This window comes from Hemicordylus capensis, chromosome 3 (assembly GCF_027244095.1).
Source record: "Hemicordylus capensis ecotype Gifberg chromosome 3, rHemCap1.1.pri, whole genome shotgun sequence".
NCBI lineage: Eukaryota > Metazoa > Chordata > Lepidosauria > Squamata > Cordylidae > Hemicordylus > Hemicordylus capensis.
Window position 1 is genome coordinate 191,636,125 of NC_069659.1, and position 23,370 is coordinate 191,659,494.

At 43.3% G+C, this 23,370-nt stretch overlaps 1 protein-coding gene across 12 annotated transcripts in view; it reads left to right on the forward strand.

Moving 5' to 3' along the window:
- CFAP99 (cilia and flagella associated protein 99) overlaps positions 1 to 23,370 on the forward strand; it is a 157,943-nt gene that overhangs the window by 96,626 nt on the left and 37,947 nt on the right. For 9 of the 12 annotated variants that reach the window (XM_053308826.1, XM_053308837.1, XM_053308827.1 and 6 more), the window contains one exon: positions 7,361 to 7,566. In XM_053308826.1, coding sequence (XP_053164801.1) covers positions 7,361 to 7,566 — 206 coding nt within the window. Of the gene's footprint in view, positions 1 to 7,360; positions 7,581 to 23,370 lie in introns of all 12 variants that reach the window. The other 3 variants (XR_008319332.1, XM_053308835.1, XM_053308833.1) reach the window with 1 other exon arrangement.

The window sequence follows — 23,370 nt, forward strand, 5'->3', positions numbered from 1 at the left end:
ACAGCTCCTGCACAGGCGCAGAACCCATTCTTATGGATATTGACAGATCTCTACCAGATCATCAGTTACAGGTAAGCAACCTGTTTTTCTTTTGCATCTTGCATGACCCTGAACTTAATTCTCAGGCTGGTTTGTTTTTTAAATGATTTTTAAAATGTTTTTATTAGTAGTATATGTAAAAACAGAAATGTTATAACTCTGAGATTTTGACAAAAATACAAGTTTACAAACAAGATCTTATCCATCCGAGAAAAAAACCCCCAATCATAAGAAAGATATGAAAGTAGTGATATTTTATATAAGGAGTAAAATATATGTATTTTGAACACAGAAAAAGAAACAACAATGCAAAGAATCATATTGAAATCTATAAGCTCAGAAGGAATTATCTATAAGAATGTCACTAAAAACAAACAAACAAAGGAGATAACTACAGAAATGAATCTATCTGACAATAATATAAAAATAGAAATTGAGCCTCCCATCCAACTCTCCAGTTAGGCTTAGGAGAGAAAAGAGTTGCTTGTTAAGAGGAAAAGACTGATCAGCAAAGACCTGAAGCTTAAATATTATAAACGTAAAGTCATAGGTGAATTCTTACCACATGTAGCCCAAGTGCAAAACGCATTGACAAATGTTCATGACTGGTAACCAAAACCTATTATGTATGGAAGAAATGAATAATATTATGGAATTTAAACAGGAGGAGAGAAAAAGGGTTTTATGAAATGTTAATATAGAGTCTGGGACTTTCAATATTCTGAAAGTCAGATAGTTAACCCATAGTTTAAAAAAAATAAAGAAAAGGAGAGAAAGAGGAGGGAAAGGAATTTTATAAAATGCTGATATGAAATCTGGGACTTTTGATCTTCTAGAAACCAGATAATTAACCCATGATTAGAAAATAAAAAGAGAGAAAAAGAGAGAAAAACATTGCCCTTTGGTATAAAGATTTCCCTCTTGTTAAATTCTTGATAACAGCTGTTAAATTAACAGGGAATACATAAGTCAAGTCTTCATGATGGAAATAACTAATTACATATACAAGACAAAAATATAACAGTAATTATAACCATAAACTGATTATATACATATATAAACTAATTTCCCTAGTCCTTGTAATACTTCTGCAAATAATAACAGGGAATCCAGTGCAGAAAAAGGATAAAAAAATCTACTTTCAGTAGTATCTATTCAACCTTATAATTTCAACTAAAAAGTTCAACTATATGCCCTTAAACACACATCTCCCTATTACCAATATCTCAGATTTGCTATTTCATAAGAGGGAATGAAACTGAGTATATTCACATTGAATAAGCTAAACAATAGTAATAATTAAAATAACAGATTGGGCATAGATGTCTGTTGTTGTATATCAATTGATATAGCCTAGATGTATACAATTTTGTTTTCTTAAAATAAGTCAAGAAATTAAAAAAAAACTCACTAGTGGGGGGAAAAGGGTATTAAGGGCAATGAATTTACAATGGAGGAAAAAGGAAAGAAAACCCTATTATCTATTTCCAGAAAATAAAATCAAGTCAAATTGGATAGTATTAAAAATCTTTGGAGTACCAACAAGGGGTTAACAAGAGAGCCTTAACAACCATTCCCAATAGATATCAAAGCTCTGCAGGGCGACTAAACAATGCTGGAACTAGACAAAGAGAAACTTGCGCGTGAGAAAACGTGTTATTAGGTTACATGTAGTGAACATTCCCCCCCGCCCAAACCCTTGAGCAGCCGAAAAAAGTCTTAGTTCTTCTATGTGTGATTATTCCAATTTCCAGATGCTAAGTTTTGGGGCTGACTTCTAAGTAAGATTAACAATGCTAAGTGATGTTTGTACTCCATCAGTAGTGTGTTCATCTAATAAGCAGATAAACAAAATAGTGCAGAAAATGCCGAACCATTCCAAATTATATCTTCTCCCTCATTTTCCATCATCATAGTTCGTAATAATTACAAGGACTAAGATTTAAGAAACCCCTTTCCAAAGAAAGCTTCTGTTGCCAAATTTCAAAGTAGTACTGTATTTAAACCATCCATTCCATCCCCATTTCAGTACTGCTGAAGGTACAAAGCAAAAAGTAAGCAAAGGGCTTAATTACCAGTCATAAAAGTTTTATCAGTACCGGGAGTCCACTGCTGTAAAAGAAGTAATTAATCATTTGAGCATCCAACGTTTTCCAAGGCCACTTGCAGGAGTTCTTCAAAATGAAAGTAAGAACTAATTAAAGTCCACCGACAATCATATAAAGCTTCTTTTCTTCTTCAGCCAGCTCTCCGCAAATGCTGTTTACCTCTGGCAGAGTCAGTGGGAGGTTCAAAAAAATAATGGAAACAGGAGAATAGAAAAAAGCAAACAGAATAAATGCCAAAGATCTTGCAAGCTCAGAAACCATGGTCATCTCAGAGATTTCAAAGGAAAGAAGAAAAACTAGGTGGAAGGCTGTCCCTTGCAGGCTGGTGACAAAGCCTCTCTACGTTCAGCCTGATGCATAGTGCAGGAAGGTCTCTCCTGAGAGTTTATCCAGGGGTCCCTCCAGACTTTTTCAAGCCTGGAATCTCCCCAGACTCACCCCCATCGGGGTGGGGGGAAGCCCTGCTTTCACATTCCGATCTCTCATCTTGCCGATAAGAGATAATTAGACCAAATGGTAGCAAAAGCTCCTGGCAAGTAGTTTGTCGGTTGCTTCCCAGTGGGATGCCATCTTGCTCTCCTAATTCTCGTTTTTTTAATTGGCCCAGATAAAAGAATTTATATACCTCTGCCATGTATTCAATGCCTTATCCTCAATTTTAATAGGGATCATTTGAAATAAAAAGTTCATTCTTGGTAAAATATTCATTTTGACAGATGCTATCCTTCCCAGCCAAGAAAGATTTAATTTTTTCCACCTGGTTAGATCTGCCACAATAAGGCTCCACGACAATAAATAATTATTCTTAAACAGGTCTTTATTATTTGCTGTTAAATTAATCTCCAAGTATTTGATTGGTCGTTCTGTCTGTTGGAATACAGTCTTGTCTTTCAAACACAATAGTTCTGTATCTAAAAAGTTCCGTGTAAGGATCTGTGTTTTGTTTTTATTGATCTTATATCCTGAAACCATGCTATAATGATTTATATGCTCCATTACTGAGTCTAAAGAGGTCTTTGGTTGAGTAATTCTAAGAACCACATCATCTGCATACAATTTTATTTTATGCTCTTGCTTCGCCATTTTAATTCCAGAATTTTGTTGTTGTTGCCAGTGGTTCAAGAGCTAGGATAAACAATGGTGGTGAAAGGGGACACCCTTGTAATAGGGCATTTTTTAGATAACGTCCCATTCACTGTTACCTTCACCGATTGTTCCTGGTAAATGTTTTGAATCCATGAAAGAAATTCGGACCTCAGTTCATTTTTTCTAATAGTTTACACAAGAAGGACCAATCAAGATTGTCAAAAGCCTTCTCCGCATCCAAGAAAATCATCTCTGCTTTACTCTTATTCTTTGAGATATCATCTATTGCATTCAATATGTATCTCAGATTGTCTTTCATTTATCTCTTCGGTACTAATCCTGTCTGATCCAGATGTATTATATCAATTAAAAAACCTTTCAACCTTCCTGCCAAAATCACCACAAAAAGTTTGTAATCCACATTCAGCAGAGAAATTGTTTTTACAATTCCGGTCTGGTTGGATCGTTCCCTTCCTTATGAATAAGAGTACAAAATTATAATCATGTAAGTCCTCAAACTGCAAACTAGCGCTTCCTGATGCTGAACATAAAAATGTTTGCAACCCCTTCCACTAAAATGAGGTCACATTTTTAAAACAACACACAATTACATGCATTTAGTTGATTCAGTTAAGAGTAGTACATTGATTCCCACCTTGTAATTCTCGTTGCTACAGCAGTGAATGAAGAAGCACCAATAAACAGACAATATATATTCAGTCAGGAGAAAATATTTTCGCAATTGAGCCATTGAACTGGCCCAGTTTGAGGTTAACCAGTTCGGCATTGAACAGTTTGTGCACACACCCTAACAGGCAGTGCACTATCTACTCTTCCAGTACAATCGAGCCAGCCATATCTGACTGCACTTGGAAACCTTCCTCCCAACAGATCAATTTCTTCCAGGAGACCCCATTGTAATAGACCAAGAAGCAGTTCCAAATTTTGAATCTCCTTAACCCTCACTGGCAATATTATGATGTTGAGGAAACTCCACCTCTACCATCACTGTATACAGCCTGTGTCAAAAAGCAAGAAAAATTCAAATGCCCTGCTAAGAATCTAACCTTGAGTATCTCCTTTCTCTTACTCATCAAATAGTCAGTCAATGCTTTCAATAATGCTAAGTTATCCTCTGGCAACCTAGAGATCCCTGCCTGCCATAAAGTTTAGCTCAATTCTGAGGAAGGTGAAACATGAAGATGATCCCCTCAGTCTTTTCAAGTGCTAAGAGCTCTAAAAAGCACCCCATTGATTAAGAGAAGGCTGTCAATATGCTAGAATACTCCATGAAACCAGTCACCCCAGCATATAGGAAATCATCTAGCTAAGATATAAGTGAATAAAAACCAAAGAAAATCACCAATGCAAGAAGGTGCCAAAAGCAATACAGAACACCCCATGGATATGGCCTTATAAAAGAGAAGTTTCCTTCAAAAATAAATTCCATCAGTTTGAAATATTGTGGATATGTAGGAAGTAGCCAGAATGCAAATTTAATGGTGCATTTCACCATCAACACCCCCTTTCTTCAACAATTAGTGAGACCCGGTTTTGCAGGCTAAGCCCGCTCTCCCTGCAGACGAGCAGGGTGGGAGCCCTGGGCGGCCGGATTGGCCACCCAAACAACTGCCGGCTCCGTGACAGAGCCGGTGGGGGCTGGGGAGTTCGGGGGCCACGTGGCCCCCGGAAGCTCCAGTATGCCCTGCATGACTGCACGGGGCATACTGAGGAGACCCCCGAGCCGGGAGGCTGTTTTTCAGCCTCCCGCCAGGGGTCTACTCATGAGTAGCCACAGCGCGGAGCCGCGCTGCGGCTACTCACGATCCCAAAAACCGGATTTGCGGAGCACTCGCTCCGCAAACCTGGTTTAAGGGGCGGGCTACTTGAGCGAGTTTCCCACTCAAGAACCACCGGGCTTGCAGCTGAGCCTGGTAGTTCACACGATTGTAGGAAATCGGGCTAGCGGAGGCTAGGCCAATTTTCTATAGTTGTGTGAATAGCCTAATTGTCTCTGTGATTCACACTCCTGGGTGTTGTGCCTGCTCAGAGTCCACGTCAGGAACCTTCTAAAGCTGCCCTCCACAAATTTTGGCAGGCACCCCTTCTCCTCCGCTGTTGTAGTGGTGCACCTTCACGGCTTCTCCTCAGTCTTTTCCCATCTGCCATATTTTCTTTCTCTCTTTACTCTCCATTCTCGAGAGAGAGAGAGAATCTACCTTTTTTCATCAGATTCATTAGATTTAGGATTTTGAAAGTTTCTGAATAGCTCTTAGATTTCCCCCCCTCCCCCGCTCCCTTTTCTTTTCATTCACATAGGATTTAAATCAGATGAAGGACGAATTGGCAGTGGGGAAATTTATATTTTCTCTAAAGAATAAATAATATAGTTTAATTTTTGTGATAGGTATTTTTACTGCAGAACACAACGGGTGTTTACCTCTGTGGAAGGTAAACACTCTCTTTGTCCGGCTGGTTCCCTGGGAGGCTCAAAATTCTATATGGATGCCTAGATTTAGATTCTGCATGGCTAATTAATTATATATATTTTACTTCTTATATAAAATATACTACCTTTGTATATTTCTTATGATTGGGGCTTTTTTTCTTCTTGGATGGATAAGATCTTGTTTGTAAACTTGTATTTTTGTCAAAATCTCAGAGATACAACATTTCTGTTTTTTACTTATATTACTAATAAAAGCATTTTAAAAATCTTTTTAAAAAGAAAAGAAACTAGAATCTCTCTATAGGGTGCAAGCAGAAGATGCTAAATTTCTCTTTAAGCGCTCCACTCCTAATTCTGTAGTAGTAGAGGGATCCCACACTCTCACTAGAAATAAACACGTGGTGCTTCCTTTAGATAGAGAAGGCAAGAAATTGGCTTCTTTTGGGCGATGACTATATTCCACCCCTTATAGTTGAAAATAGCCAGTTATCAGGTTAGGCAAACCATAGGTCGCCTTTGCCTCGAAACTGTGGTTGCACAAATTTGGATGTAACTGAGTTCCAATCCCTGCCCTGTTTACTGCGATTTCACGTTATGTGTGGATGCGGCCAGTGTAAAAGGAAAGGAGAAAGGAAGGAAAGAATTGTATGGTGTTCTCAAGAGAAATCCTAAAAGATCACTGGGTTGGGGGAGAGAGTTATACTTTTTTGCATCGAATGGACATGGACCAGATAGTACCATAGATAGAGCCAGCTGGTGGGGAGGGGTAAATGCTCACTGTGATTTTTGACAAAGTCTCCTCCCCCTAGAGATGGAAAATAGGTGATAGCATTGCAATATATTCAGTGTGTTATCAGGCTTTTAATATCCTGACCATCTAGCCTGCAGTGGCAGAACTTGCAATGATGTTTTAAAAGCTTTAAAAGTTTTAAAAGTACAAAAACAATTATAAAATTGTATCCATGTTGTCAGGGAAATGGAAATGGAAATCAATAGAAATGTCCTCCAAAGATTCCTCTAATGAAAGAATACAACTTGTTCATTGTTACCCTAACCCTTGCCTCTGTGCAAAAATGCAAACTGTTTGAAGCGTAGGGAGAAAGAAGGAGTGATAACACACAGAACTGCAAGTGCTACAATGTTAATGCCTATTTTCTATCTTTAGGATTTAGAAAAAATCACTATGAGCATTCATCCCTTGAGATGGTGCCAATGGCCAAAATTTGTGGGCCTGATTCCACTAAGAAGTGGATATAATCTTTCCTCCACATTCCCACTCCATTTTCTTTAAGAGGCAGAATAACCTGATTGAGTTCCAGTATTATTCCTTTCTCTGTACAGATCTGCATGCCATATAAATGTACTATATATCTGCTGCTGCCCTGGTAAGTGTCAATCATTTCATCCTTTCCTTTTTTCATATTTATGCCACCAGTTTAAAGAAAGGCACCAACTGAACCTCTTGGATTGCTGCAGTGATCTGATCCAATGTTTAGTTACCTTAAAACAATTGCTAATATATACCATAATCCACCCACCCACCCATCAGGATTGATTCCCAGTTCCGACTTTAAGTTTAAAATGATGCTTCTGATGAAAATTTGCTCCAGCTTATATTTAAACTAAAGCATACCCAAAGTACAGTATTTTGTTTGCTCTTTATCTCTTCTCTCTGTAGACTCCTGAACATGGTGTTCTGGGTGAAATGTCAGTAGCAGAACTGCGAGAACGCTTAGCCTTGCTGCATGAAGCTCAAAAGAAGACAGAAGAGGAAAAGAGAGATCTGATAGTTCGTGAAAAACACATTAAGGAACAGCTTCTTTTGAACAAACTGGATCAAATCTCAGCTTTCAGAGAAGCATTTGGAAGAGCAGCTGCACTGAAGTCAGTTGGAAGAAGTTGAGCAATATTTATAACATATCTTTGAGGATGATGTACTTGTGGAAATGAAACAAGCAGTTGCTCTTCAAATTAACATGCAGGAAATATATTTATTTATTTTATTTATTTTTATTGTTAAATTTATATACTGCCTTTCATTAAAACAATCCCAGGGCAGTTTACAGCAAAATTTAAAAACAAGATTATAAAAAATGACTATGTATATGAATATATACATATTATGAGAAATATTTTCTAGGAATTTTTTCAAGTGTTTAGACTCTTTGGTGTCTAATAACCTTTCCTCATAATGAATCCCTATGAGGATTCATTACACACCAAAGAATCTAAACACCTCAACAATTCCTAAAAGATCAACTGAGTACCCAGTGGCTTGCGGATTGGGGGGTAGTTGGCACATGGGATGCCACTAATTCCCTACCAAGGATCAAAATGAACAGAAGAAATGAAGGTGTGTAATGAAGACACCACAGAATCTAGGCACTTCAAAAATTCCTAAAAGACAGTATGGGAGGGGAGAGTTGTAGTTGGCACATGGCAGTTGACAGTTGGCAGTGTCAAATGACAGTCAAAATGAATAGAAGAAATGAAGGCATATAATGAATCCTCATAGGGGATTCATATGAATCCTCATAGGGATTCATAATGAGGAAACGTTATTATACACCAAAGAACCCAAACACTTGAAAAATAGTGACCACACATTTTGCTCCATAACTCAACTTCTACAAGGACTAGAGCTTAGGGTTTTTTTTGTTTTTGTTTTAATTAAAGCAGGGGATCCATGTTAGGGTTAGGATAGGCCAACTTTAAATCCTCATTATTTCCTATGGTAGAAATATACAAAATAATTAAAAGCTACAAGAAAATAATTAAAAATCAACCAAGTGCACCACTGCCTTGAAATTTGGGTGGTAGGTGGTACCCATGGGGACCTACCCACCATCCAAATGTGGTGCCCCTAGGACCTTGTTAAGTGGTCCCAATCATTCTGAACCAAATGAAATCCAAATCAAATCAAATCTGGGGTGATTCAGGACAGATTTGGACAAAAAACATATCGGGTGATTCGATTTGGACAAAAAACAAATTGAAAAAATCAATTTTTGCATATCCCTACCCTGCATCAAATTTTAAATCAAGTTCCATGAGACAGGGCCCTGAGCTTTGTTGCTATTCTATAAAGCACTATGCACATTGATGGCAATTAGCTAGCTAGAAAAAAATGTGTGACCACATGAGACCCAACGCTCATTGATTCTTCAGCTGTTTATTGTACTCCACCCTTCCTGCGAGTAGCTCTAGGATGCATTCTCCAGAATACATGTACATGTCCCACAATAACCCTATAAGATAGGTTTTTCCCAAAGATTTATTGCTGAGCAGGTACTTGAGCCCAGATTTCCCTTATCTAAGTGCAGCACTCCATCTGCTATATCACACTGACTCTCATGAAAATGTAATGAGATGACAGGAGCCTTGAACTACTGTTGTGGTTCCTGAATTTTTGACTTTGAAAAAGAAAATATTCTGAATTCACTGTACTCAAAGTTATGCCAGTTTACAGGAGCAGGTTATCCTTCTTACTAGCTGATGAGAAGGATTACTCCTCTTGAATGTTGAACCCCAAATCCCTTGAACCCCAGGGATTTGTGCCAGAAAGGAATCTCCTTTCAACCTCATAGAGCCCCTTCCCCACTTGCCCTTTGCCAGACATATACACACTACAGTGCACTGCCCATTACCTGCTATAAGCACCTCCCATAAGCACCTCCCATAAGTAGATCTCATTAGTTTTCTCCCCAGGGCATGTGATGTGTATATCATAGGAACATAGGAAGCTGCCATATACTAAGTCAGACCATTGGTCTATCTAGCTCAGTATCGTCTTCACAGACTGGCAGCGGCTTCTCCAAGGTTGCAGGCAGGAATCTCTCTCAGCCCTATCTTGGAGAAACCAGGGAGGGAACTTGAAACCTTCTGCTCTTCCCAGAGCGGCTCCATCCCCTGAGGGGAATATCTTATAGTACTCACACTTCTAATCTCCCTTTCATATGCAACCAAGGCAGACCTTGCTTAGCTAAGGGGACAAGTCATGCTTGCTACCGCAAGACCAGCTCTCCTCTCCTAGAAGGAGATGCAGGGAGCAGCTTCCAAAGCCCTGGGGCTTAGGAACATAGGAATGTGACTGCCACATACTGAGTCAGACCATTGGTCCATCTAGCTCATTGGCTACACAGACTGGTTGCGGCTTCTCCAAGATTGCATGCAGGAATCTCTCCCAGCCTTATCTTGGAGATGCTGCCAGGGAGGGGGCTGGGAACCTTCTGCTCTTCCCAGAGCAGCTCCATCCCCTAAGGGGAATATTTTGTAGTGCTCATATGTAGTCTCCCATTCAGATGCAACCAGGTCAGACCCTGCTTAGCTAAGGGGGCAAGTCATGCTTGCAACCACAAGACCAGCTCTTGCTACCACAAGACTATATCACATAGTCTTGTGGTAGCAGGTATGAATTATCCCCTTTGCTGGGCAGGGTTTGCCTTGGCTTGCATTTGGATGGGTGATTATATGTGAATGCTGCTTGCTCTAAGATATTCCCTTTAGGGGATAGTCATAGCTCAGTGAAAGAGCACCTGCATGCTTGGATGCAGAAGGTCCCAGGTCCACTCCCTGGTATCTCCAGGTAGAGCTGAAAGATACTCCTGCCTGAAATCATTGAAAGCCACTGCCAGTCAGTGTAGACAATACTGAGCTAGATCTACCAATGTTTTGACTCTGTATAAGGTAGCTTCTTATGTTCCTGTGTAACCCTGTGGAGGCACTGTGCTCCTGGACTTCCATATGGGCATAACAGGCAACATTTTATATGGTATACTGTTCAGTTAGGTGCTGGTGGAGATTTTGTTCCATGGAACCCTCAGGGGATTTCCTCCCATGTACACAGCTCTGTGAACTGCACATACAAGAGATATGGTACTGTGACTTAACATGCTCTGCAAAGTATCATGAGCTGCTTCATCTTACTTAGGGGACATGCCATAGGAAAATTGCAGAGTACAGCAAATGTTTGGTGTACTTCTATTATAATGTGAGGCTATTCCCATGATCACCCAAAAGTGGGCTAAGGGAGCCCAGCCCGCTTTTGAGCGATTGTGTGCTGCAATGGGAGCCGCATGGCTCCCAGCAGCTAGCCTCATTAAATCCTCCTGCCCTTAAATGAGGTTAATGGAGCGATCGCTCCGTTAACCTTGTTTTCTTTGCTCGTGACGAGTAGACCCCCAACCGGGAGGCTGCAAGCAGCCTCCCAGGCTCAGGGGTCTCTCCAGGATAAGAGCGAGTGCACGGGGCATCCTGGAACTTCCGGGGGCTGTGCAGCCCCCAATCCCCGTAGCCCCTGCCAGCTCCGTGACGCCCAGCTCCAGCTGCCCAGCTGCGAGTGGCTGCTTGTCTGCAGGGAGAGCGGGCTAAGCTGCTCGCCCCAAAGAACCCTGTCAGGCACTTCACACGTATTGTGTTTGGTATAATAGAATAGCGCCTCTGTGTTTGGTATAATAGAATACCAATCTTATGGTATTCTTTGGTATGATAGAATACCAAACTTATGGTAATCTCCCCCCTCTCTCCCCCCCCCGCTTATTTGATGTATTCTCTACAAAATAGGACAAGAAGGACTATTGGCATTTTTGTTTTAAATCAGGGCTGCACATCTTCAGCCCTCCTGCAGATGCTGGGTTACAATGCTGATCATCCCTGACTATTGGCTACTGTGACTGGGAATGATGGGAATTGTAATCCAACAACAACTGGAGAGTTGAAGTTGTGCAGTTCTGTTTTAAACATACTAATAGATTCTATGCACTATGGGATGCTGTGGTTAATGTCAGATTCTGTGAGCATAGTCTCTGTGCTAAGTGGGGTACTGGTGGTGGTGAGTTTACATTATATGATTTTTACATTGATCTGGAAGTGTTCCGTTGTCATAATGAGAAATGGGTTATTGTGCCTGTGCAGGGACTTTCCAGATGGATTAATTAGCTCCTCTCTGGCGACCCTCCCTGCATGTGCTCTGTGCCTTTCTTTTCTCGGCAGTCAGGCACCATTTTGGTCCAGTTTCTTTTTGACAGCTGATACATTGAGACCTGTGGGTTATTGCTCCTCAGTTTGTAGAAAATAAAATTTTATTTCGGACAGATATTAAAATGTTTTGGACTTTGGACTGTGAGTTGACTATTCTCAAGATTTTGGACGTTGGACTTGGTTATTATAGTTTCACGGCTTTGCCATTGGAGGGGACATGACTGAGAAGGAAAAGACTACTTTTAAGCATTGCTCTCAGTGTAGAGCCAAGTTACCCTTGACTGATGAACATGATCTCTGTTTGCTGTGCCTGGGTGAACAACATGTCCCAGCACCTTGTAGCATTTGTAAATCCTTTTCAAAGCAATCTTTAAAGAATTGCTCGTTGTGCCTCAGGACAGTGTTATATGGAGACACGCTGTGTCCGCCAAAGCCGGAGTTGACACTGATCTCGGGATCGACGCCAAGGTCAACATCAACAGTTTCGGTATCGGAGTCAGGGTCTGTGCATGCACAATCTCCCAAGTCTGCAGTTACTGAGAATAAAAAGTGTAAGCAACATCGTGCTTCGTGAGATAGTGAATCACCACCTCCAAAAAAGCACAAGTTGACCGCTGAGATCAAGGACTCCTCCACCATACGCTCCATCACCTTGCCCAAAAAGGGAAGGTTAGACACAGGTCTATAGTTATCCAGGTTAGAGGGATCAAGGGAGGGCTTTTTTAATAGTGGTCTTACCACCACCTCCTTGAGGCACGATGGCATCCTGCCCTCCCTTAATGAAGCATTAATGATCACCTCCAACCATCTGCCTGTCCCCTCCCTGGCAGCTTTTATTAGCCATGAAGGGCAAGGGTTAAGAGTGTACAAAGTCGCCCGCACACTGCCCAGGATCTTGTCCACATCCTCAGGCCGCACCAACCGAAAAGAATCCAACACAAGAGGACCAGACGGTACCAGAGGCACGTCTGCCGGAACTGCCAAAACTCTGGAGTCCAGGTCAGCATGGATGCGAGCGACTTTATCTGCAAAGTGACAGGCAAACTGATCACAAAGAGCTGTAGATGACTCCTCCCCCATTGTCTGGGGGGATGTGTGGAGCAAAGTTTTTACCACACGAATCAGCTCCGTTTGTCTGCACTGAGCAGACGCAATGGAGCCGGAGAAAAAGCATTTCTTCTCCGCCCCCACCGCCACGGAGTAGTCCCTAAAATGGGCTCTAGCCCGTGTTCGGTTGGATTCGTCATGACTCTTCCTCCTACGTCGTTCCAGCCATCGTCTGAGTTGCTTCATCGCCTTAAGCTCCGAGGAAAACCAAGGAGCAGATCGGGCTCCACCAAGCCAGAGAGGGCATTTAGGAGCAACCGTGTCAACAGCCCGGGCTATCTCTCCATTCCAGTGATCAACCAGGGCCTCGACAGGGCCACCAGCTCTAGACACTGGAAACTTCCCGAGGGCCGTCTGGAATCCAAGCAGATCCATAAGCCTCCGGGGCGGACCATCCTAATCGGCCCACCACCCTTGCAGAGGGCAGACGGAGCAGTCAAACTAAACCCCACCAGCTGATGATCTGTCCATGACAAGGGAGTGGTCTCAAATTCCTCCACCTCCAGATCATTTATTTCCCGGTCAGCAAAAACCAGATCCAGAGTGTGTCCTGCCACGTGGGTAGGGCCCAATACCAATTGAGACAGGCCCATGGTTGCCATGGAGGCCATGAAATCCTGAGCTGCACCCACTAGGGGGGCCTCAGCATGGACATTGAAATCCCCCAAAACAATAAGCCTGGGGGAACCCAAGACCACCTCCGAGACCAACCCCGCCAGCTCAGGTAGGGAGACTGAAGTGCAGCAGGGTGGTCGGTACACCAGCAGAATCCCCAGCCTATCTCAGAGGCCCACCCTCAAGGACAAACACTCAAAATTCTGAGATTGCCTGACCGGGCACCTGGAAACAGGGAGATGACTGCAACACGAAAGATGACTGCAACACCTCTTCCCCAACCCTCGAGGCAGGGCTGCTGCACAATCTGGAAACCTGGAGGACAGAGCTGAGAGAGACCAACCCCGCCCAGCCCATCCAACCAGGTCTCCGTCACACATACCAGGTCAGCACGCTCATCCACAATCAAATCGTGGATGAGAGAAGTTTTTGCATTAACTGACCTGGCATTTAGCAGCAGCACCCTAATCCTCGAGGGCGTGTTCTCAGAGCTCCCTGGGGTCAGAGGGTTGGGAGAAGGGCTGGAAAAAGGAACAGGCCTCAATTGTCTGGACCGTATTCCCCTGTAACAGCCTGCCCAACTCCCACCGCCATACCTCCCTCTGCCCGCTACCTGTGATATTGCTGCCCCCACTCCATGCCCACTTTATCGCTCTCCCAGACACATCTCCCCAGACTAACCCACCAAAGCTTCTTGGCTTAATAAAGACCAGAGCCAGACTTATGCAATCTCTTGCTGGCTTCTTGGTTGCAGGAAGAAAGGTCTTCTGGGCTGCAAGGAGAAAGGTCTTCTGGGCCCCAGGCAGCTTGCCCCACAGCTGAGAGCCACAAGGACCAGAGCCCTTCGGCTTACGCCAAGAGGCTCGCGCCCTTGGGCCAGCCTGCCCTATATAGGAGCAGGGCCCCAGCCACAGCAGCAGCAACAGCCCAAGGAGATCCTACCACCTGAGGAAAGGTGGGGCAGAGGCAAAGACAGGACAGTCAGTGCCCCACCCAAGCTGTTCCCTTCTTTCTTCTTCCCCCCTTCTTCTTCAATGGCAACTTACCTGGCACTGAAGTCTTTTGCGCCCTTGAGTCAAAACATTATTGTGCAGTTACAAATGGACAATACCATGGCGATTGCCTGTGTAAACTGACAGGATAGCACGGGGTCATGCTCTCTGTGTGCTCTGAGCACGCAGCTGTGGAACTGGTGCATATCCAAGAATGTTTACCTTGTTGCCATCCACATCAAGGGATTGGAGAACGTCTTGGCAGACAACCTGAGCAGGACTTTCAAGAACCAGCAGCATCATGAGTGGAAATTGAAGCAAACGTGTCTAGAACGTTTGACCAAACAGTGGCGTGTTCCTCAGGTGGATATGTTTGCTTCGGCCACAAACAAGACATTTCCGCAGTTGTGTTCCAGAGCGCACATTGGGCAACGGTCCCTGAGGGATGCTTTTCAGCACCACTGGGGGAAAGGCCTGCTGTATATGTTCCCTTTTCAACCCCTGGTCAACAGAGTGGTAGGCAAGCTGATAGAGGACCATGCAAAAGCCATTTTAGTGACGCTATGGTGGCCGCTCCAGCTGTGGTTTCTGTCGCTACTCAGACTGACGAGGAACCACTATTATCATCTTCCATTGGACCCCGACTTATAATATTACATCAGTCCCTCTGGATGTTGCAGCCAACAGCGTGGAAGGTCAGCTATTGAAAAATATCCTGCTGAACAGTCATCGAGCCTCCACCAGGAGTTATGCTAGTAAGTGGAAGCGGTTTGCAATTTATGCGGGAGCACATGAATATGATTCATTCAAGGGCTCTACAAATCAGATTTTGTTATACTTAACCAGCCTGAAAGAAGCAGGTTTAGCAAATGTGTCCTTGTGGGTCAACCTCACCACTATTTCAGCAAAGCATAAAGGGTGGCAAGGTTATTCTGCCTTTTCACATTCGGTATGCAAAAAGTTTTTGCAGGGCGTTAATAACCTTTACCCTCCAATACAGCACCCGACTGAACAATGTCTCTGGTGTTGGCCTCACTTATGGAAGCTCCTTTTGAGCTGCTTTGTTAAGGGAGCCTACATTACTTGACGCTCAAGACTGCCTTTCTAATTGCTATCACTACCACATATTGTGTGAGTGAGCTAGCAGCTTTAAGGGCAGACGTGCCATATACACAATTTTATTCTAACAAAGTGGTTATGCATACTGATCTCGCATTCTTACCTAAGGTAGTAACTGACTTCCACTTGAATCAGAATATTGTGCCTCCATCCTTTTTTCAGGAGCCTGAAACGCGATTGGGAAAAGCGTTGCACTCTCTGGATGTAAGAAGATGCCTTCTGAGGGGAAAAGAAAGTATAAGATGAACTAAGATTCTTTTCGTGTTGTTCAAAGGGAAAAGTAAGGGCCTGTCTCTGTCGAGACAAAGGCTATCACATTGGCTGGTGCAGCTTGTTTTCATAACTTATAAATTACAGAATCAACAACCTCCCAAACTAATAAAAGCACACTCCATGAGAGCATACTCTGCTTCCACTGCACACTTATCTGGTCTTCATTTCAAAGACATATGTGCAGCTGCTACATGGTCTACACACTTACCTTTCATAAAGCACTATGCCATAGACTTGCGGAAGCCAGATTTGGAAAAGAGGTACTCAAAGGAGTTCTGGAATAGTGGGTGGAATGGCACCCTCCACCATGGGGTGGGGTGGGGGTGGGACTGGTTGATCACCCATTTCTCATGATAATAATGGATCACTTCCAGATAAACAGGTTGCTTACCTGTAACTTATGATCTAGTGGTGATCCATTGTCAGTCATGAGACCCACCCGTACCTCCCTGCTGCCGTGTTTTAAAGAACAAGACTGATTTACCTCTTTGGTCACTGGATTGCACAAGGTGTGAATCGTCTGAAACAAAATGGCACCTGGCTGCCAGGAAAAGAAGGGCACGGAGCACGAGCATGGCAGGGAGTGGCGCCGGAGAGGAGCTCATTAATCCATCTGGAAGGTCCCTGCACAGGCGCAGTAACTTATTTCGCATGACTGACAACGGATCACTTCCAGATCATAAGTTACAGGTAAGCAACCTGTTTTCCTCCACCCACATTTAAAAAAGGATATTTCCATTATTTTCCCCCAACACCATTTTTCAGTTATTGTTTAATCATCTCTGCTGAGCTTAATGGCGATTGCTTCCTCACAAATGTGTATATAGAATTTCAGGGTCAATCATCAAAATGCTGCTTGAAAAGACATGTGTACTCCAGCCCAACATCCCCTTTCCCAACTACCTGTGAGTATGGAGAATTCATTCATCTGTATGTTCAAGCGAAGCATCCATATTCACAGGCAGTTTGGCTCTGATGTAGAACCTTCATGTTCAGGAGCAGTCTATACCACAGTGGTGGTTTCATGGTGCTGGGTGGGAATGGTTTCTTTGGATTTCTTTGCTGTAATTCTTTGGAGCTTCCTAGCATGGAGTCCTTGGCCAAAAGTAAGTCCCAGATAAATCAATGGGATTTTTTTTCTTCCTCTGTAAGTTCTTCTATGCTTTGCTGAGTGGCTAGGAAGAAGATAAAAAGAGAGCTCAGATTCTAGCCTAGGATCTCTGCTGGTCCTGATTCCTATTCTAATTCTTTAGAAATAAGCTCCAGTGAAATCAATGGATTTAATTATCAGTAAATTCTTCGAAGCTTTGCTGAAGGGCTTTGCTTTTCCTCCTTGCTAGGGGTGAGAGAAAGGAGGCAGAGGGAGAAAACAAAGGCTCATAAAAGGAAAGGGAGGGGGAAGGAATGGACGTTAAATTATACAAGTACCAAAGTCCTCATATATTCCTTTTCTCAGGCATCTTATGTTCAGAACCAGGAAGCCACTCACTAGAACTTGGCAGGATCTGTCCCTCCCAACTCTGGCTTCAGAACCCTCAGTGGGCAAAATGGTTGATCTGCACCCTTAGTTGCTTTTACTCTGTTATGAAGATTGCGAACACTAATTACTCAAAACTACTTTTGTTTTTCAAGCAAAAGGCACTAGTCTGGCATGGACCTGAAGTTTAGAATAAAATTATAAAGAGACATTAAAGCTTTAAAAGAAACATTATATGCAGTTTAAAAAAGTCACCAACACTGTGACCTCTCCTTTAGGAGCGAACATTTTAAACTACTGTATCTCCCCCATTTTTCAACAGATTTGCACCAAATTTGGAGTGGTGTCACCTAGTTGATGTGTGCAAAAAGTCAGGGAGGTTGTGTGGATACTACAGATTTAAGAGCAATAGAATGTTCAGGGCTTTTTTCTGTGTTTGTTGGTTTTATACCTCATTGTTTCCAACAGGCTCAGAGCAGCTTACAGCATTTAAAAAAATTAATAATCCTGTCCTGAAAAGACTCACAATCTTTTTTTTTTTAAAAAGAACCAAAAAAGTTTGAAAGCAGGGGGAATTGTCATGAGGAGGCTCCAGAAGCTACAAGCCAATGCCTCACCCTCTGCTGCAGTCTGATGGTATTGGCATTTGGCAGAATGTTGAAACAACTCATTATTATTATTATTATTATTATATTATATTTTATTTTATTTTAACATTTATATCCCGCTCTTCCTCCAAGGAGCCCAGATACTACATACTTGAGTTTCTCTTTCACAACAACCCTGTGAAGTAGGTTAGGCTGAGAGAGAAGTGACTGGCCCAGAGTCACCCGGCTAGTTTCATGGCTGAATGGGGATTTGAACTCGGGTCTCCCCAGTCCTAGTCCAGCACTCTAGCCACTACACTACGCTGGCTCTTGTATTGGCACTATTGTGCCAGTATAATACATGCTCAGGCTTAACTTCCTTGGTAGTGGTCCTGTTGTCCTCCACACTCTGGATGTCTGTGCCTGCAAATGCATGACCCAGGGAACCTTCTAGAGCTGTCAAAGCTTTTTGATGATAGCCAAAAAAGTTTTTTTTTGGTAGCCCCTAGTGACATAAGTATCTTCTCAGACGTTACCTCCCTCAATTGTCTTCTGACCATCACGATAGCAACATTGGATGGCGACATCGGATGGATATATTTCCATCATATTTCCTTCTGCTGCAGTTTTTTCTGTGAGATGAGCTGTTAAAAAGAGAGAGAGATACTTCACTTGTCCCTTGTTGTTTTCGATTATTTTCTCTTCTTTCTGTCTTCTCATTCTTTCCCCAACCCTTTGCATGTTTATTTTCAAATGGTTTCCTGCCCATTGCGCCTCTCCCCCCCCTCCTGCTTTTCTCCTGAGGGGTTTGTGGCCATCTATAGCCACCAAGACTTCTTTTAAAGTCTGTATTATTTGTGCGGCCAGACTTCCCTCCTCTGATGGGCACGACTGTTACCTTGCGTGCCTAGGAGAGGGACACAGGACACATTTGTGCCATTTGTAAAGCTGGCAAACCTGGCAAGCCAGGCGGAATCAGGCCTTACACTTACATGCTTTACTCTGGGAAAGGGTGCTGCTTGCTGCTGCAGCCCTCCCAACTCCACCCACCTCTCAGTTATCCCAGCAGCGCCATATTCGCTGTGGGATGCTGTGCATGGCCCCAGAGCTCTTGACACATGAAATGCTCAAGCGCTGTCTGTACCAACACAAGATCCAATGCTCCAAGCACCTGCCAAGCTGCTGCTCCCAGTGCTGAAGTCCTCCACCTTGGACATGAAGCCCAGAAAGGCCAAGCACTCTGAGGATTCCAAGGCTAAGAAACTGTGCAAAAAGAAACTGATAGCACCAAAGAGAGCAATAGCCTCCAAGGCAACCTCCCCAATGCTTGTCAGTGAGTGAGAGTTGGAGGGAGAATGGCACTATCCCGACATAGAATCTGTAGGTAACACTGACTGGGACTACAGTATGGACTGCTCAGAGCGCTCTTAACACTGACCCCTATGGCCCTGAAGAGTACCAAGACTGATAGGCATCATGATGGCATGCACCCAATTAAGCACAGAGACACAAATAGACCCTATTGCTCTCCTGATTGCAATTACGAACACTTCCCAGAGTAGTCTACCTATGAATATCAAAGAACCCACTATGGAGATGTCTGGATGGAACCCAGGGCACCTGTTGGTTATCAGAGGAGGTCTTACTGGGATCTCGCTCCAGGTCACACTCCACTTTGCCCAGTGTTGCCCAATAGGAAGACTGCAATGCAGCATCCTGATAAAAAGCAGAACTAACAGCTACCGATGGTGGACATAAACAAAATACTGCATCACCTTCTCAGACTCTCAAGGTGGTTCAACCTGACAAGACTTACGCCCTTGCAGGCTCTACTACACCAGATTCTGATGGAGATAGAGGCATTCTGCATCAGAGGACTATAAGCCTTACTTTTGAGCAAATCCAGTGCATGGCTTCAGCCCTTGGCCTTAAAACTCAACATTTGAAACATGAGATAGCAGCCCTGTATTTTGATTGATCAAGACTACTCCTGCCGTCCCCATTTTGCTACCACTTTTGCCTACTGTGGTAAAAGCGGCTTGAACCAAACCAGCTTCCATTCCACCAACAGCTAAGAAATTGGAAAACCTGTATAGGGTCTATCATAATGATGCACCTTACTTGTTTCTACACCCAAACTTAACTCAATTGTGATGGAGTCCTCTCAGCTGGGTGCTAAGCAGATACTGCTCTTTGCTCTCTGACCCAGATGGGAAGAAGTTGGACTCCTTTGGGAAATGCATCTATGCTACTGCTACACTTTAGGTACACATCTCAAACTATAGAGGGTGGTACTAGGGCATTTGTGTCCTGGTCAATTGCGTCCCGGTAAATTGCATCCCAGTCATTGGTGTCCCTGGACGTTTGCGTCCATTTTTGTGTGTGTCCTGGACATTTGCGTCTCTAACCCAACTGTAAGTAAACCCCGTGTTATATATGTTAAGCCTCTTATCCCATCTAATCAATTAGCGTAATTGTAGGCACATGATGGGCCCCTCATTTGTGACCAAGCTACTTATAAACAAATCCCCACATGTGTTTGGTATGGTTAAAAAACAAAGGGTGGGAGCTGTCTCGACTGATCAACTTCATTCTCCTTGTGAGTTCGCAGCACTGTTCTGATCAGTCAAGATTTATATATGTTAAACATTCCCTATAGTGTAATTTTGTTTAGAAACTAAGCTATGCCACAGCTCATAAAATCAAGCATAGGTGGAAACATACTTGTGGATGACAGAAATTATAGCTATCACTATCATAAGGAAAATGCTGCGGGCACGAAAACTTACTGGAGATGTGTGGTACAATCCTGCAAAGCAAGAGTTCATACCGAGATCGATGTAGTAACAAAACAAATTAATGAGCATAACCATGTTCTTCTGCTGCTGCAATTAGAGCAAAAGAATCGATTTCAGAGTTGAAAGAAACTGGGATATCTTCACAAAAACCAACCAGACATCTCATTGGAGCAACTTTGTCAAAATATGAATTTCCAATGGCAGAAATGCCTTTTGTCTCAGCAATGGGAAGAAATGATAGCCGTTGGAGGCAGCACAAAATGCTCCGCCTATACCAAACCAAAATTGACTACCAAAGAGGGATTATTGTCCAACCCAGAAATAAGAATATCAATAAGCGCCTTCAATCATTACTTGCATGTTACAATCCTGAGGACTTTTTGACGACTTAAAAATTAATTTTGATGCATGCTACAATCTCTTTTTTAATTAATAAAATTGTTTTATGGAAGCTAATATGGAAATATTAGTTATACTGTGGGTTAGGGATACAAGTTTCCAGGACGCAAAAAAACCGAATGCAAGCGTCCAGGGACGCCAATGACCGGGACGCAATTGAGCGGGACGCAGTTGACCAGAACACAACTGTCCTGTCACCATAAAGGTTGTATGGCTTGCTACACACATCTTCTCTTGGAGAAGCTTGAGCCCTTTATTCAGCAACTCCAACTGGATCAGAAGGAGGCGGCCATGACCTTCCTTTCCGAAGGCCTTCAAACAACAAAACAGAAGCTCCACTCCACATGCATGAAGCGGACTGCGGATCCAGGACCATGGCAGTGGCAGTGGCCTGCTTTACGCAGGCTTGTGTGGCTGAATTCTACCTCTCTTACACCTGAGGCCAAGCTACAGATTGAGGACCTCCCCTTTGACGGGGATAACCTTTTTGGCAAAGAGACAGATGATACCTTGGAGAGGATTCACAAGTTAAAGACCATGGTAAAATCTATGGGGATTCAGTCCTTTCAGCAAAGGCCCAATAAACTACATCTGTGGACTCAACAACCTCAGCAACACTCATCCTACCAGACTTTTCATCACCAGGAGCCAAAAAAGAACAGATTCCAACCATACAATTCATTTTGTTCAGTCTTCCACTCCATCCCAGAAGACTAACTGAAATCCAAGTCGGACTACATGTAGCAAGACATCACTATGGACTAATGTGTGCTCACAATCATCAGACTGGGATACATGATAGAGTTGCACACACTACTACCCTTTTTGAGACCCCGATGCACACAGCACAATCCTACTCTCTGACAGGAAGTGCAATCACTTCTCAGGAAGGGTGCCATCCAGGCTGTGCACACAGCAATATGGTAACAGGTTTCTATTCCTGTTACTTCGCTATCCCAAAGAGGATATTTCCTCAAAATATCCCAAAATCAGATCTTGCAACTCCTGTTCCTGAATGATTGGTTTGCTGCGATAGACTTGAAATATGCCTGCTTTCATATTTCCATCAGGCCACATCATAGGAAATATCTGTGTTTCTGCATTGGGAGAAGAGTCTACAAATACAAGGTCCTGCCCTTTGGCCTGTACATGGCCCCAAGAGTCTTTACCAAATGTATGACCATTGTCATGGCCCATCTGTGACAACAGGCCATTCATCTATTTCCCTTTTTAGACAATTGGCTCTTGGTGACATGGTCCAAAGAGAAGTTACATTGTCACAGTCAGACTATCAGATTATGCTCCTAGACAGTCTGGGTCTTTGTGTAAATTGGGAAAAACCAAAAGTAGCAACCGCAGGATCCATAGAGTTCTTAGGAACTATTCTCAACTCTCAAGACATGCTGGCCTCCCTGCCATCATGGAGGTTTGCAGACATCAGAGCTATGACCCACAGAATACTAGCCTTGAACACACATTCAGCAAAGTCTATTCAAAAATGTTGGGATTCGTGGCATCCACAATGAGCATCCTTTTGTTGGCATGCCTTCGGATGCATCCCTTACAACATCGGTTCCTGTCAGTCATTCACCCACATATGAACCACCCACAAGCCAGGCCCCTGCTGCCAGACAGGGCCCATCAATCTGCCCATTGGTGGTCCAAGCTCTCCAGTTTCCTAGAAGACTGACCATTTGTACAGCCACAGTCCATAGTGTCCATCACAACAGATGCCTCCAAGTCTAGATGCGGCATGCATTGGCGACAACCACAGTGTAGCAGGCCTCTGGAGCATTCATGGAAGTAGGTTTCACATCAACCAGCTGGAACTGCTAGCCATCTGGAAAGCTATCAAAGCATTCCTGCCATCACTGAGCGGCACCTATTCCCACCTCTGCCACTTGTATCAGCATTCCTGAGGAAAATCATAGAGGAGCAAGCTGATTGCATACTCATTGCTCCCTGGTGGCTGCCACGAGCCTGGCTCTCTGCACTGCTGACTCTATCCAACAGCCAGCATATACCTCTGCCCAGTCATCTGGATATACTCACCAGAGATCATGGTTTGATCCTGCACCTGGACATCCAGAATCTTCATCTCACAGCATGGAGGATCACCATCCCTTGATCCAAGACCAGGCAGTTCTGGATGTCATCTCTTCATCACTCCAAGACCAGGCAGTTCTAGTTGTTATCCCGAAAACCTTCAACACAGTGTACCTATAAAACTAAATGGATACATTTTACTGTTTTTGCAACCTCTAAAGGGATAAACCCCAAGGAGGCTTCATTAGATTTTATCCTCCCTGTTGCATTTGAAAAATTTGGATCTATCTTTGGTT